Source organism: Agelaius phoeniceus, chromosome 2 (genome assembly GCF_051311805.1).
Source record: "Agelaius phoeniceus isolate bAgePho1 chromosome 2, bAgePho1.hap1, whole genome shotgun sequence".
NCBI classification, from domain to species: Eukaryota; Metazoa; Chordata; class Aves; order Passeriformes; family Icteridae; genus Agelaius; species Agelaius phoeniceus.
Window position 1 is genome coordinate 66,558,871 of NC_135266.1, and position 14,872 is coordinate 66,573,742.

Genomic DNA, 14,872 nt, shown 5'->3' on the forward strand with positions numbered 1-14,872 from the left:
CAGGCAGTGTTCAAACATCTTTACAACAACAGTGAGAGTAACTCCGGGTTTTTTAAGATACCAAACTCTAATGTTTTGCCACAAATTACAGAGCTTCATAAGAGGAAAGAACTATCCAAGGCTGTACTTATTTATCCAGGCTGGCAGATGCTAGATACAGATTTTCATTAATGGCTGTAGTAGGTATCTTCCCATTACAGGAAAGCACAGTATTCCATAGGTCTGTTCCCAAAACAAGGTAATTTTCTTCAACCACAACCTATTGTTAGGTGTAAAAGAGCTTTTTGTAAAGCAAGACTTTGGAGCAAGCATTTATACTCCCCTGAAATAGTTTCTAAAATTAATATTTTGTGTTTAAACTGCAGAAGCTACACATGGCTGCACTTGACTGATAAAAGTCATGCATCTGTTAGAGACTCACATGCATTTCTCCTGAAAATGGTCTCAGAATAATGCTCATTGAGCATCCTTGCCAAAGACTTTTTATTTCAGTTTAGTCTTTGTGAAGGAACTGGGTGATTAATCTGATTTCTCAGCTCTCAAGATTCTTAGATAAAAACACAGCCAAGTTAAACAAGAGGAACCTAAAGATAAAAAGCATTAAAGTATTTGAAGAGAAAGAAAAGCAGATTAAGTGACTATATACATTCTGTTCCTAAGTATTTGTGAAACTGCAAAGCCAGATCTGCCCATTAATAGAGATCTTTCAACAGAAAAATACTCTGTTTATTTCTTTATCTAGCTTGAATGCTTTTGAAATCAGTCTGTGTTATTATTTTTTCCTGTCTCCCTCTAATTTTGTATTCAGTCAGCCTTCAAATGAGTGTTATGCTTTCCAGGAACTGGATTCCCAATGATTTTGGGGAACTTTGGCCTCTTCAGTTCCACGCAAGCTTCACATCATACAGAGTCACTTCTAAAGAAACTGGGAAACCTTGGAGTTCAACTCTCTTATCTCTTGGCTAGAACAGTATAAGCATGGAATCAAGAACAGTTATGCTTAATATCCATTTTTCACATGAGGATTCAGGATGGCACCTCATAAAGCTAAGCTAACAGAGTAAAATAAAATCTAAATTTGCGTGGCACTAATGGGAGGTGATTACCATTGTTTTTACAGAAAATATTTAATAGTGCAGCAAAATATCACTGATCCAAGGTTTCTCTTCACAGAAACAGTCAAAGAGCCTGAAAATGAAGAAAAGAAGGCATTGAAATTTTTGTGTTCAGGTTTCTTTCAAATAAGTCAATACCCTGCTCCAATCTGAAAGGACAGTAAACAAAGGAAAGTGGAACTAAGAATGACACTCTACCTTGTTTTGGCCCCTGCAACAAGCTGAGCAAATGAGGAATAGGGCAGTCTCCAGTGATGCCAATAGAAATTCTCACATGAGTAGGCAATTCCCAAAGACTCTAGCTGTTCTGGTTGTTTTCCTACCCATCCTTCGCTCAAAGCTTTTCTTAGCTAATTTTTCTCCAATTAAACTCTCACTGTGTTCTGTGCTTTAGTTGCTTTCAACATATTTGCAGCTCCCTCATGAATTTTGAAAGGTTGGTGTCTTAGTTTGCAACTTTTCCTTCTGGCAATATGGCAGCTACAGATGTAGACAAAGTGGTAGAATGCTCTGTATGTGAGGGAACTCACTAATCTTGTAGTGGAACTGTAACTATCTTGGATCCTAACCCCTTCTGGCTGACCAGCTAAGGCTTGGAGGCCTTACCAATACAGGACACAAAACTAACTTGAATGTAAGAAAAGTGGAGTCATAGAATGATTTGGACTGGAAACAAGCTTTAACTGCTAATTGCTCACTGGTCCAGAGGTGTGAGGTTTTTTTTCTTTTTACATTCCCTGTGTTGGTATAGGAAGTTTTTTAGAGTACATATTGATTTTGGTCTTGTAGAATGAACTTGAACTTCTGAGTTTATAAACAAAATGTGTTTATAGTCTCAGTTTATTCAGTGTTAGAATGAATACTGAGAGAATGATCAGCCACTATCTCTATTCTCTTGAGAAGTAGTGTACTTTTTAGAAACTATTGGTACAGACGGGAAACTTGGTGTCAGAGGTGGATGAAGAATGCCTTGGGAGTAATAGGATTGAAGTGATAAAGACTTAATCAAATATGTGCCCAGTCATATTTATCTTCTTTCTTACTGGTGTCCCCAGGTGTTTTCTGCAAAGTTACTCCCTAGACCATGAATTCTAGCTTGCACTGTTGCACAGGGTTATTCTGTCTCAAATGTAAGACTTTACTAAGAAATATCGGTTTTATTATTTGCTTGCTATGCATGGAAATACACCAGCTAGGTGTGCAAGAACAGAGATTCAGTATAACAGAAGTAAGTTCATATTTTATTTTCTCTTCAGAAACTTACAGGGCTTCTGTAATTGTTTTTCCCTACAAAAAATGTCTTGAATTATGGTGGTTCTAACATTTTCCCAGTGTGGGAGCTAGAAGTATTATACCAACATCATAATTTTGAAGTTTGAAGCTATTTTACACAATCATCCCAAAGCCCAATAACTGATTCATTTTCCTTTACCACTGGGAAGTCTAACAAAGCTATTCATGCGCAGCTGGTTCCTAACAACTGCATTCTAGTTTTAGTTGCCATTGCCTTTTCTAAGCAATTAATCAGAATCACTGCAATTATAGATAAGTCTTGGCTTATTTAATAGATTTTTAATAGGGTTTTTCTGTACTGATTCGTTTTACTGAGAAGGAGTCATGAATCAAAGTAAGAGCTTCTGCCTGTGTTGATGTAGCAAATGAGAAATTTTAAATGCTCAAAGCTGCAATGTCATTAATCCTTTTAAAAAAGCATTTCAGTTTTTACTTTTCTATTTTACTTTTGTTTCCTTCCTCCTCATATTTGAAGTTACAAAATAGAAAAATTAAAATAAAAACCCCTGGAATTGTATTCTGTTCTTGGTGAGAGGATCTAAACTCTGGATTTTATGATGGAGGCATCTGTGCTGTGAATTTGCTCTGCTACAGGGATCTGATGTGGCTCAGGTTGCCCTGATCATATACAAGGTGGTGTCATCTGGTGCTCTGATCCCGAGTGTCCTGGTTTTGGCTGGGATAGATTTAATGTTCATCTTAGCAGCTGGCGCAAGCTGTGTTTTGGGTTTAGTATGACCATAATGTTGATGACACTCTGATGTTTTGGTTGTTGCTGAGCAGTGCTCACCCTAAGCCAAGGACATCTCAGTGTCCCATGCTCTGCCATTGGCCAGGTGCACGAGAGGCTGGGAGGGAGCATGGCCAGGACAGGTGACCCAAACTGGCCATAAAGACATTCCATACCTTAGAATGTCATGCCCAGTATATAAACTGGGGGAGGCTGCTTAGGTGGGGCCAGTCTGTGCTCTGGAATGGGCTGGGCAGCACTCAGCTGTGGGTGGGCAACCACATTGTGCATCACCTGTCTCTCTGGGGTTTTATTCCCATCTCTTTTTCTTTATCATTATTATTGTTTTTGTTTTTATATTAATTTAGTTCAATTGTTCAACTGTTCTTATTTCAACCCATGTTTTTTACTTTTTTCCAATTTTCTCCCCCACCCCACTGAGAGGAATTGGGTGATGAGTGAGCAGCTGTGTGGTATTTTGTTGCCAGCCAGGGGTTAAACCATGACACCGAGTGAGCTCACTGGTCCCCTTAAGGACACAGCTGCAGATAGAGCTGAGTAAAAGTTGACCAGTTGTTTGCATCCAGCAGGAATCATGGTTATTGAGATGGTCTGCTCCAGCTGGCACAACATTTAGATGGGATGGACCTGAGAATAGGATTTGTTGCAGGAATCAGGGTTTCTGGCCTGAGGCAGAAAACACGCAGTATAATTATACCCAAAGGAATCCAGAACATGGTCTCTAGCTTTTGGAAAGGAAAATGTAGAGCTGATCTAGTCAATAACATTAAAGCATTTAAATTGCAATTAAATGTTGTTTGTCTTAATGAAGCAGTCCTCACAGAGTAAGCACTGAAATTCTCAATTACAGCCTTTGGGGGAAGATATAGAAAAGAATATGCAGTGACATCTCTAAAGGGAGAAACAATCTACCAAATTTAGGAGTCTTCTTAGGGAGGTTGAGACTTGAATCTGTCATTAGTGCCAATGCTTTTCACAGCAATAGATAGAAAATACTGATGTGAATTTGAAGTTAAACTAAATAGAAGAGTTAACTTTTCATTAAATAGCTGTGAAAATTTGTAAAATATTAAAAGTAAAGTATTCTAGAGAAAGAAAAAGCAATTGAGCTTGAGTCTTGTCAAATGGGATCACAATCATTGGGAGGTGTGTGTGACAAAGCAGCAGACCCCAGAGCAAACCTTTCCTACCAGTGTGTCTGTAATGGCACTGCAGCACAGCACAACAGAGAATCTGGCTATGGCTTCAAAAAAGTATTAATAATAAAGTTTGTGATAAATGTTTTCAGCTGGTTCTTCCTCAAAAAAAGTCATTAATGTCATTCATCTTTTAGAGAATGCTATCAGACATAGTTCTTTGGGCTACAGCATAACTCCCTTGGTTATGTCAGAAAGGAAACAAATTTTCTTTGACAGCTTTCATTTCTAGATGACAAATTACATCCTGTTTTATAAAACATACTCAACCACCTATTGATGTCAGAATGAGAATTGAATTTGGACCTCAGATTTTGTTAGACTGCTTTTATAAATGTAAAAATAAGCACCTTGTTATAAGTGGAAGTTTTTTATATTTTTTTGTATTTCATAATACAATGAAATAAATACTTGTAGGTAACAATGTAGTACAGTAAAGAGCTAACAACATATTCTGATGATACATTATTTATAAAATTATTATTACTTTAAAGACCATATAGAGTTAATAGATTCAGTTTTGTTACTTCTTCCTAATTTCATTTACTGAGAGATGTATTTTAAAAAAAACAGATTTAATCAGAAGTGAAAATTAAATTCTGTATTCTGTAAATGCTTGGATAACACTAGAATCAGGCTGTGTTATTATTTATACCAGATTATTTTTGTTGGTGCTGTGAATTTCTGTTTTTCAGTGGTCTCAGGGAAGAGCCAATTCCTAGCATGACAACTGAGAGAGTGAATACCAGAACATTTTCATATGGGCAGACTCTGTGAAGGAGCTAAAGATGTGAAATCGGGAATAATCATGTAGCAAAATCCCTTGTGTAATTACAAACTGCTGGAAGCCATCATAATGTGAAAATATAAACTTGCTGATTGCTAATTATGTGGAGACAATATCAAAGTCAAATCACATAATACTGACAGTACAAAAGATACTCAAGAATAGTAAAAGAATACCTCCAATCTCTCCAATTAAGGAAGAAAATTATACTACAGTGAAAATATTTTGCATAGGCAATGCAGAACTGGCAAATTAATGTCACAGAGTATTTCTATTTCTGCTAGTCACAAAATACTTGTGCAAAATAGTTTTTAATTTTTTTATCTCCAAGTTCATCAGGGGACTTCCATGTCTATTTAGCATTAATATGTGATCATCTTATATGTAATGCCATCCATTTATATGGGAATTGCTCTATGCTGGAGCATGTCTTTCTTCCATCCCCTTTGACTCGTCCTTTCTAATAGAAAAGTTTCTAATAGTTACAGTATAAATTTGAATTGACCAGAGAATTTTTTCATTAAGACCTCTTCCTTATTTTTTTAATGTAGTGAAGGGCTTTTCAGTGGATAAATTAAGAGTATAATAAGAATTTGGAATCGGTAATAAAATACATTAATCACAGATTAAATTGTTTGATCTATTTAACTGTTACCTGTGAGTAATGTCTCTGAGACATGGGCAGCATCTCCACTGTGAGTCCCAGGAAGGTTTCCCTGCCTGCAATCCCTGTATGCTCTCAAGTATTTACTTATGAAGCATGAAAACAGCGCCTTCCTCTCATTTCCTCTGGTCCTCCAGAAGGGAGAAACTCACCTTTCCTGTGCAGCTGAAGGACAAGACTGTAGGGCTCACCACTGAGCACACTTCTCTTCCATCAGAGTATAACTTTTCCCTGTTAAAACCTTTCCTTCATTTTTTAGCTAATGTAATAAATGTAGGTATAACTACTGACCGTATTTCACAGCATATGAAGACAATCTCTTGACCACAAAAATGAAATCTCTGAGAATTAGTTTGGACATTTTTAATAATGTCATACAGTTCATTGATAAATTAAACTTTAAAAGAAACTTCAGCAAGAGACTTAGGATAATTTTCCAAATGTCCAAAAAATACTTTGGAATGGTTCATAGTTAATATTATATGGCAAATGAGGCTCAGAACCAAAAAGAAAAGTCTTCAGTGAAGAGCCAGATATTTTTGTTGTTTCAGGACATTACTAACCAACCTTGCCAATGTGTTGTTAAAACACACCAGCATGAATATTTAGACCTTTCAGAAATGCATTATATCATCTGTAGATAAACAAACTGTGTTGTGTTTTCTGTTATAAACCTCTGCCTGTGGCACTAGAACTGCTTCCAAATGCAATACGGCTCTTTAAATGCAGACATAGTATTTTTTATGCTTGCTCCATACCATACCATTAGTTGTTTCTTATGTATTTTGTGTCAAGCAAGTAATTGAAAGCACATTACCAAGGCTGCTTCCTCTGACTCCAGCCATACCAAATGCATGGTCTGTGCAAGCTTTCTTCTGTATTTAGAGGAGAAAACCAGTGCTAGAATTCTCTTGTCATATTTTCAAGAAAAGTTATTGCTGATTTCTTATGAAAATATTACTTAAAAAATCATCTCTTCAGTGTCTGGGATTTGAAAATTTTCTGCACTTACTAAAAAAATTCCTGTGCCTCAGAACACCATCCTTGACACATTGTACCTTAACCACACAGTCCCAACACCATAAAATCTAATATGGGTATTAGAAGACAAGGCATTTTTTTAAAACCTGGTCAGAGATGCTTTCTCTATTAACACTGACATTAAGTGTTAATATGCAATTAACACTTGCATATTAATCTGTTTAAAGATTAGAACTAAGCAATGCAGCACCCACCCCATTGTGGAGCATTCTCCAAATGGTGCATTCAGCAAGGATCTCCTCATGGCATGAGGTAACTCTGCATCAGTTCTGGTCTGCCCAGTCCCAGGGCAGCCCAGTATTTGGACATTGGAAAAACTCCTGCCTTTTAGTTAAATTTCTCTACATTGCAAACAGGAAAATTAATTCCTTTTTAGATGTGCTTGGCAAGGAGTAGGTCCCCTATATCTGTCACCAGGCTTTGGTAGCTACTGGCAGCTGTTTCTTCACATAGCTCCCAACACTGTGAGGGTGGCCAAGGGTGTTTAGAAAAGGGGCACAGGCAAGACCTAGGCACTGATTAGTTTAGGTGAGGATTTTCTTTGTAATTTCTTTCATAATATCTTCCCATTCTTTAGTAATAGGAAGATGATATGAAGAGGAGGAAGCAAACATGGACCTGGCATTCTATGGGGCAAAAAGAGAAAAATATTTTATTGAGGAATGACTCACACTTTTTCACTAGTCAAGCAAAGCATCTATCTGTATCTACTCAAGCTAATTAAGTTTTAAAAATGTTTTAGAGAAAATAAACTTGGCAAAAGCAAAACTTTGAAACCATCTGCTCTGACCACATACACTATTATTCCAGACATTTTTACCTTGAAAGAAACAACCTGAAACCTTGAGAATGCATTTTTCTAAAGGAGGAGTACATTCTGTTGCTCTTCTTTAGGGCTATTTTCAAGATCCTTACAGTAGAAATAAATTTTCTTATCTTTCACAACAATCAGAAGCAGCTTCACTGCTGGTGCCTGGTAGGCAAATTTGTCTCTGCTAAGGACTCTGACATTTCATTAATGTACACCAGGTTTGAATATGGCTGAAGTAATCAATTCTGACAAGATCCAGACATATATAGGAAAATACATGCTGACTCTCATCTCATTCCAATCTAAAGAGCATTTTTTACTAGTAGTAATCCCAGTGATTTTACAAACAATTTGAGGAGTTACCTGTTTTTCATCCCCAAAGGAACTTGGTTCCTCTGGTTATAAGTATTATCAAGATAATGTAAGATCCCAAAATAGGTGCATTTGATTCGAGTTCAAATCTGAAATTATTTAGTGAAAAAATACAATTTCGTAATAAGAGAAAAAAGTTTCTGCATAGCTTTACAAACTATTCAGCCAACGGTTTAATCCACTGTATGTACGTAATACACTCGTATGTGTGTTGAGTGTATTGGGTTTATATGGCAAGATTTTGATAGCTGGGCTGCTTAAGTGAGATGCTGCCAGAAGATTCCCCCCTTTCTTCCATGTTCAGTGCCAGATACTCCAAGATGGACATGCTTCTGGCCAAAGTTGAGCCCATCACTGGTCATAGTAGTGCCTCTGGGATAGCAGATCTAAGAAGAGGAAAGAAGTTAGTGCGCAGGAACAATTTCAGACAGGGTACAAGAGAGTGAGAATGTGTGAGCAATACAACTCCGCACCCAGGTCAATGGAGAAGGAAGGGGAGGAGGTGTTCCAGGCACCAGAGCAGAGACTCCTCTGCAGCTGGTGAGGAAGACCATGGTATGGCAGTCTGTCTATGGAGGTCCATGGTGGAGCAGAGATCCACCTGCACCCCTGGGTAACTCCACACTGGAACATGTGGATGCATGAAGGAGACTGTGACCCACTGGGAACCTGCACTGGACCAAGCTCCTGGCAAGACCTGTGGTCCTGTGGAGAGAGGAATCCAAGCTGGAGCAGGTTTGCTGGCAGGACTTGTGACTCCATGGAGAACCCACGGAGCAGTCTGCTCCTGAGGAGCTGCACCCCATGGAAGGGATCCAAGCTGCAGCAGCTCATGAAGAACTGCAGCCCATGGGAAGGAGTCATGTTGTAGAAAGTTGTGGAGAACTGTCTCACGTGGGAGGAACCCCGCAGTGCAGTAGGGGAAGAGTGCGAGAAGTCCTCCCCTGAGGAGAAAGGAGTGGCAGAGACAACATGAGGAACTGACCACAGCCCCCATACCCATCTCCCTGCACTATGTGGGGGTAGAGATAGAGAATTCAGGAGTAAAGATGAGCCTAGGAAAAAGGAAGGGGTGAGAGAAAGCTGGTTTTAATATTTGATTTTATTTCTGATTTTTCTGCTCTGGTTTGATGGGTAATAAATTAATTGCCCCAAGTTGAGTCTATTTTGCTCATGATGGTAATTGGTAAATGATCTCTCCCTGTCCTTATCTTGACCCGCAAGCCTTTCCTTTTATCTTCTCTTTTTTCCCTCCCCCACTGAGGAGTGGAGTGCTAGGGCAGGTTTGCTGGGCACCAGGCATCCAACCAGCATCAAACCACCAGAGTAACAGGAGGAAAGTGCTTATTTTCTTTCCTTTCTTTTTTTTTTTTTAATGCAGCTCTGGCCCTCTTTGATACATATCTTGCTTCTGTTCTATGCCTTTTATATCAACTCTTGTGTGCTGCTACTCTGTCACCCTTATAAAAGAAAACAATGGGGAAGTAGGGACTAGTGATCGAAGAAAAGTATGACAAAAAACCTTGATATATACTTCTTTGAAAAGCTATCTGAAAAATACTAAATATTTACTTGTTTTGGTGAAATTCAGTTTTAAGGATCATATTCCAAAACATAAAATCTCATAATGGTAACAGAAAGTATTGCACAGGATAGGTGTGTATCCTGCCAAGGGTTAGTGACACACTGGGGAATGCTAGTGCTTAGTTCACATTGTGTAAACATTTTGTAATGCATCTGTAAGTTTTGTCAGTGTTAAAGCATGTAAACCTGATTTTTAGAGAATAAGCAGGGAACATAATGAGAACAGTTTGTTCATGGCTGTGGAATCCAGTTTCATTGTTTGCAGACCTCAGTTGTGCTCCTTGGTTTCTACCTCATGTTCTCTGAATTCTCCACTAATGTTGCTGATTAAATAAGAGGTATCTGTGAGCTTGCTTTTCAGTTTCAAGTCAGGTTTTGAAGTCCATGTGTTTAGCTATCTGTTGTCTCCTTGTGTACTCAACCAATGCAGAAGGGAAGCTTTATTGTGAAAAGTAAATGTTTCTGTGCACTAACTATACTTTTGGCATTGAAGGAAAGGCAGGCTGACCCAGCCCTGTCTTACTGGTACAATCAGTATGAGTGAGATTGCACAGGCTGTGGATTTATTTTAATGTTTTTAATCTCCATCTACTAAAGATACATAGAATAAAAAAACTTCACAGAGATAGCAAGAAACTAACTCTCTTCCTTTCTTCTCTCTGTAGTTTGTTGCTCAGCCCAACTGCCAGCAGCTGCTCGCATCCCGCTGGTACGACGAGTTCCCTGGATGGCGGAGGCGACACTGGGCAGTGAAGATGTTGACATGTGTTGTGATAGGACTCCTTTTCCCAGTCTTCTCTGTGTGCTACCTGATAGCTCCCAAAAGCCCATTGGGGCTGTTCATCAGAAAGCCATTTATCAAATTTATCTGCCATACAGCATCATACTTGACTTTTCTGTTCCTGCTGCTGCTTGCCTCTCAGCACATTGACAGGTCAGACCTCAGCATGCAGGGACCCCCTCCAACCATCGTCGAGTGGATGATTTTACCGTGGGTCCTGGGTAAATGTATTACTAAAGAAAATACAGTGAAAAGTATTTTGAGCACTGTGGTTTTGCCAGGCGTTCCTGAGGCAGGATACAGCAGAGTTCTGTCATGAATTATTAACCTACCAAAGCAGGCAGATGGTCCAGCTCCTCCAGTGCTTAGCAAGAGTAGTTCACAGTGTAGACAAACAGTAGAGTTTGAAAATCCAGAGTCAAAGATTACAGTGAGAAGAAACAAAAGATATTAAGGATTCCTTCCTATGATTATGCAGTAGCCTGAAAATTTTTTTTTTTCTCTCCAGACCAGAAATTGTCCTGGTTCTTGTGTCTGTTTTTTTAATGTGCTAATCTACTTTTAAAAAGAATGCTTCTGCTACAAGAAAGATTTTTCATGTAGGGAATTGAGGCATAATTTAATTTCTGTAGTGTTATTACTAACCTTAGTCACCTATAGTATGCTTCTTTCTAAATGACAGATGCACCTATTGCAAATAGTGCTGATCAGCATTTTCAAGTGAGTATTTTCATTAAAATATGCACACAGAATATTTTTTCAGTGCAAGAATTTGTCACTCAACTCAAACCAAATATCCTATGCCAGAAAGAATGCAAAAATTCTGTAGCATTTTTAAAATAGGAAAAAAAAAACTTACCTCTCTATCCTTATAGTTTACAATAAAAAAATTTGGGCTGGGATTATTGAAAGCCTGCTTTGTGTGGGCCTTGTCATCCTTAAGTGGTCCTTCCTGTGATCCTAGTATTATCCTAGGTGCTCCCTCACTTTGCCTGTGTACCCTGCTAGGTGGTAATTTCTCTCAGTGTACTGTGGTCTCTCCCCTTTTTCTTATTTTTAGAATCAACACAAGTTGGACCAGGTCAGGGCAAATATATTTGTCTAAAATAAAATTATAGAAGGAAGGACTCAGTAGTCTTGACTGCAAGAATTTAGGTTTGGTATATTCATTAAAATTGTCATCACATAAACAGGTACCTGCACAAAAATTTCTGAAACTTTGGCGGGATTTTGATACCATTACTTCCCCCAGAGCTTCTCATTAAGATACTGTGTATCTTCCATTTTTCCCAGACATGTGGGTTTCTTTAGAGCAACATAACTGTCAAGGCTTTTGGCCCCATTGATCCTATATTTACTACAGCGTTGAATTTGTAATACACTAGCTGGTTGTGCCCGTTATTCTGGAGAACAACAATTCAGTGGCTTTTTCTCTGCATGTACCTTGAAAGAGCACTGTGGGAAGCACAAGGCAGGTGTACATCTGCTTTTTATTTCTAAAACAAGCATGCAGGACTGAAAAGCCTGTCTATGCTTATTTGTCAGGCACTTGTCAGAAATCCTGCCTTCCACGGGTGAGCTGCTTTTTGGGATTTCCCCCATGGTAGCACAGCAGTGCTCACCACCAGCCTCCTCTGTGAGGTGTGTTTTCCTTGGCTGGGTAAATATTTTTAATACATTAAAAAAAAAGCCAAAATCTAAGATTATTGCAAAGAAATTATTCAGTCTGGGAGGTTGTCTAGATTGATACTTCTTACAGACAAGTCAGACTAAGTTCTGTAAGCAAGATTCACATTAAAATATTAAAAGAAAATTTCCTCCAGTTAATTTTCCCAGTATTTTACCATCAATAAATGAGAAACTAATATAAAACCTATTATCTTTACACATTGGCTCCTTAGAAATAAATGCTACAATGCTGAGGAGGAGCAGGAGGCTCTTCTGTGCTGTGCCATGCCCAGAGGAGATATTAGTACCTTAGTACCTTTTCTCTCTGGCTTTCCAAAGTAGCAGGTGGTCAGTATCTACTCAGCTTTCACAGTATCCTGAGGCTAAAGGATAAGAAGAACAAATGCACAGCTGACACACAGACCTTGACATGCCAAAGTGGATTTTGTCATTAATCTGTCTTTTAATAGAGATGAAAGAAAGAGGCACAATTTGAGAAGGGCAAGAGCTAGTTTCTGTAGTAAAGGCAATTCAAAAATTTTAGTGACCAGCTTCTCTCCAAAAAACACTCAGTGGGAAGAGGAAGAACCTCTAATGCCCTCAACCTCTGACATAGTTGTTTACTTCGGAAGACGTTTAAGTAACTCAGCATCTCAAAGAACTTGTTTGAAGAAGCCATTAACCCTGAGAATTATGGTGTTTAAGATAACTATCACTTCTAAAAGCAACATTAATATTTTCAGCATAGACTCATATGGCTGGATTATGCCTGTGCTGAACAAACACTTCATCTGCAAGCAGTACAGATCAAGTCAAGGGAGCCACTTCCATAAACAAAAGTTCATGAGCATGGATGAAGATCAGTGTCTTGACACCATTGGTTAAATAGCTTGTAGTCAGTCTAGACTGTGCTGTTCAGAAAAGCCATACCTTCCAAAATCTCTTGCATCCAAAATGATGCATTTTGCACACTGATCTCTAGTATTTCCTAACTAGCAGTTTCCTGTTCCAGTTTCACATTTTCTGTGTCCAGCTTTCAGCTTTTAGTTGCTGTAATGCCTTAGCCCAGCCAAATAATGAGGCCTCAGATTCACCCATCATAATTTAAGGCAATTCCTTTGGCACCTGATTTCCCCGTACCACTGAAGGAGACATACATCTCCACAGGACGTTCCAGCTCACAGCATGTGATAAACATCTATTTCAGCTTTTTTTTTTTTGTATATTTAGGTCTTTTTCATGTTTGGTTGCTTTTTGTTGAGGGGGTTGTTTTTGTTCATTTTGTTTTGATGGATTTTTGGTTGGTTGGTTTTTTCAGTGGTGGTGGTTGTTTTTCTAAAGGAATGAATCTCAGCCAAACCCTGCTATGTTCCTATTCACATACATAAAAACTGTAGTCTAGTCATCTTTTAATAAATTTAGTTTTTTTCTTAAGTTCCTATCACTAAGCTAAGGTTTGTTTCCAGGCTGCAATTTAGTTTGTTTTCTAATCTCTTCAAACCATAAAATTATGCAGTAACCTTAAAAAGAGTAAATGAAGCACTCTTCAGGGGAGACTATAGCTGAGGTACATACAGATACTTTAGCATTTTCTGGATGTAAACAAAAAAAATTAATTATTTAAGTAAAAACTAGTGTGGCTCTAGGGTTATAGCTCTTCTCTGGAACCTGCAGCAGCAACTATATGTCAAAACTATCAATATTTTAAACAATAGACCTGTTTTGGTTTTTCTTAATTCAGATAGCTCTGGTTGTAGTTTGCATTTTAATTCAATCTCTCTTAATATTCAGAGAGGAAGAAGAGCTCACTGTTGCAGGTTTGTCGTCAACATGAAATCCAGGACACAAATATTTCATGCAACTTAAGAAGTTTCAAGACTGTCCATAGTAACCTGAGCTCTCTAGTGAGCAAATAGTAATTAGCATTTGCCAACTACTATGTAATAGAAGGCTAAATGTGCATAATTAGCACATAATTAAAAGTGTCACTAGAGTAGGAAGCTCAGAGGGAAAACTTGTGTTGGGCTACATTTCCATGGAGACTATTGACTTTACATTTTAAAAGTCTCTTGAGGAAACTTCTGCATTAATTTTGTCTTTTACATGATTAGATGATTATGCAAGTGGTGCTCCAGTATGTGGTAATTATCTGTGGAACAGTAAGTCAGTGTTACAAGGCTGTCATAACCTTAAGAAGTAGTTGTGGAAAAAATTCTCAGTAAGAAGAGTCGGAATCTCCTGTCCTTGCATTTAAACAAATAAGAAACAGGCTTTGGCTCATAAAGAAAATTAATTGTCATCTTATTACTGGCTGTTGGTTCGAACTACAGAAACATAGGCCTATTTAATATACTTGAGAATCCATCACCATTGGAAAAATAAGCAGGAAAATCAAGAGTATCATCTTGGGAAAAAAACGAGGAAGAACAGCTTTTTCTATCATCATATCCCCCATCCAGTTTCTGTGTCCTCTGATCATTATAGCAGTGATTCAGAGGGGAAATCCAACAAGACCCTACCTCACCCTCAGTGTGCCTTGACCGCGGCTCATGCAAGGATGATGTTGACCCCTGTGTGTTTGTCAGAGGTGTTCTTCTGCCCTAAACCATGGCCTCAAACCTAGAAGGAACTGTACTAAGTGTCCTCACAGTGGGCATTTGCTTCACCAGCAAATGCTACAAAATTCAGAGGAGAAAGGCATCAAATAGAAAAATTTAGTGTTCAGTAGTTGTGGTTAAAAGGCTCCCTTCCAGTTTTTCAGCGTGACTGTAGCAAAGGAAATTTTTTAGGCAATTTCTTTGGATGAGTT

The 14,872-nt window shown here is 38.3% G+C and overlaps 1 protein-coding gene across 2 annotated transcripts in view; it reads left to right on the forward strand.

The window, feature by feature from the left end:
* Positions 1-14,872, forward strand: part of TRPC4 (transient receptor potential cation channel subfamily C member 4) — a 131,877-nt gene that overhangs the window by 84,574 nt on the left and 32,431 nt on the right. Inside the window, exon 4 of one of the 2 annotated variants that reach the window (XM_054628032.2) lies at positions 10,280-10,616. In XM_054628032.2, coding sequence (XP_054484007.1) covers positions 10,280-10,616 — 337 coding nt within the window. Of the gene's footprint in view, positions 1-10,279; positions 10,617-14,872 lie in introns of those variants that run through there. The other variant, XM_077173752.1, reaches the window with a different exon arrangement.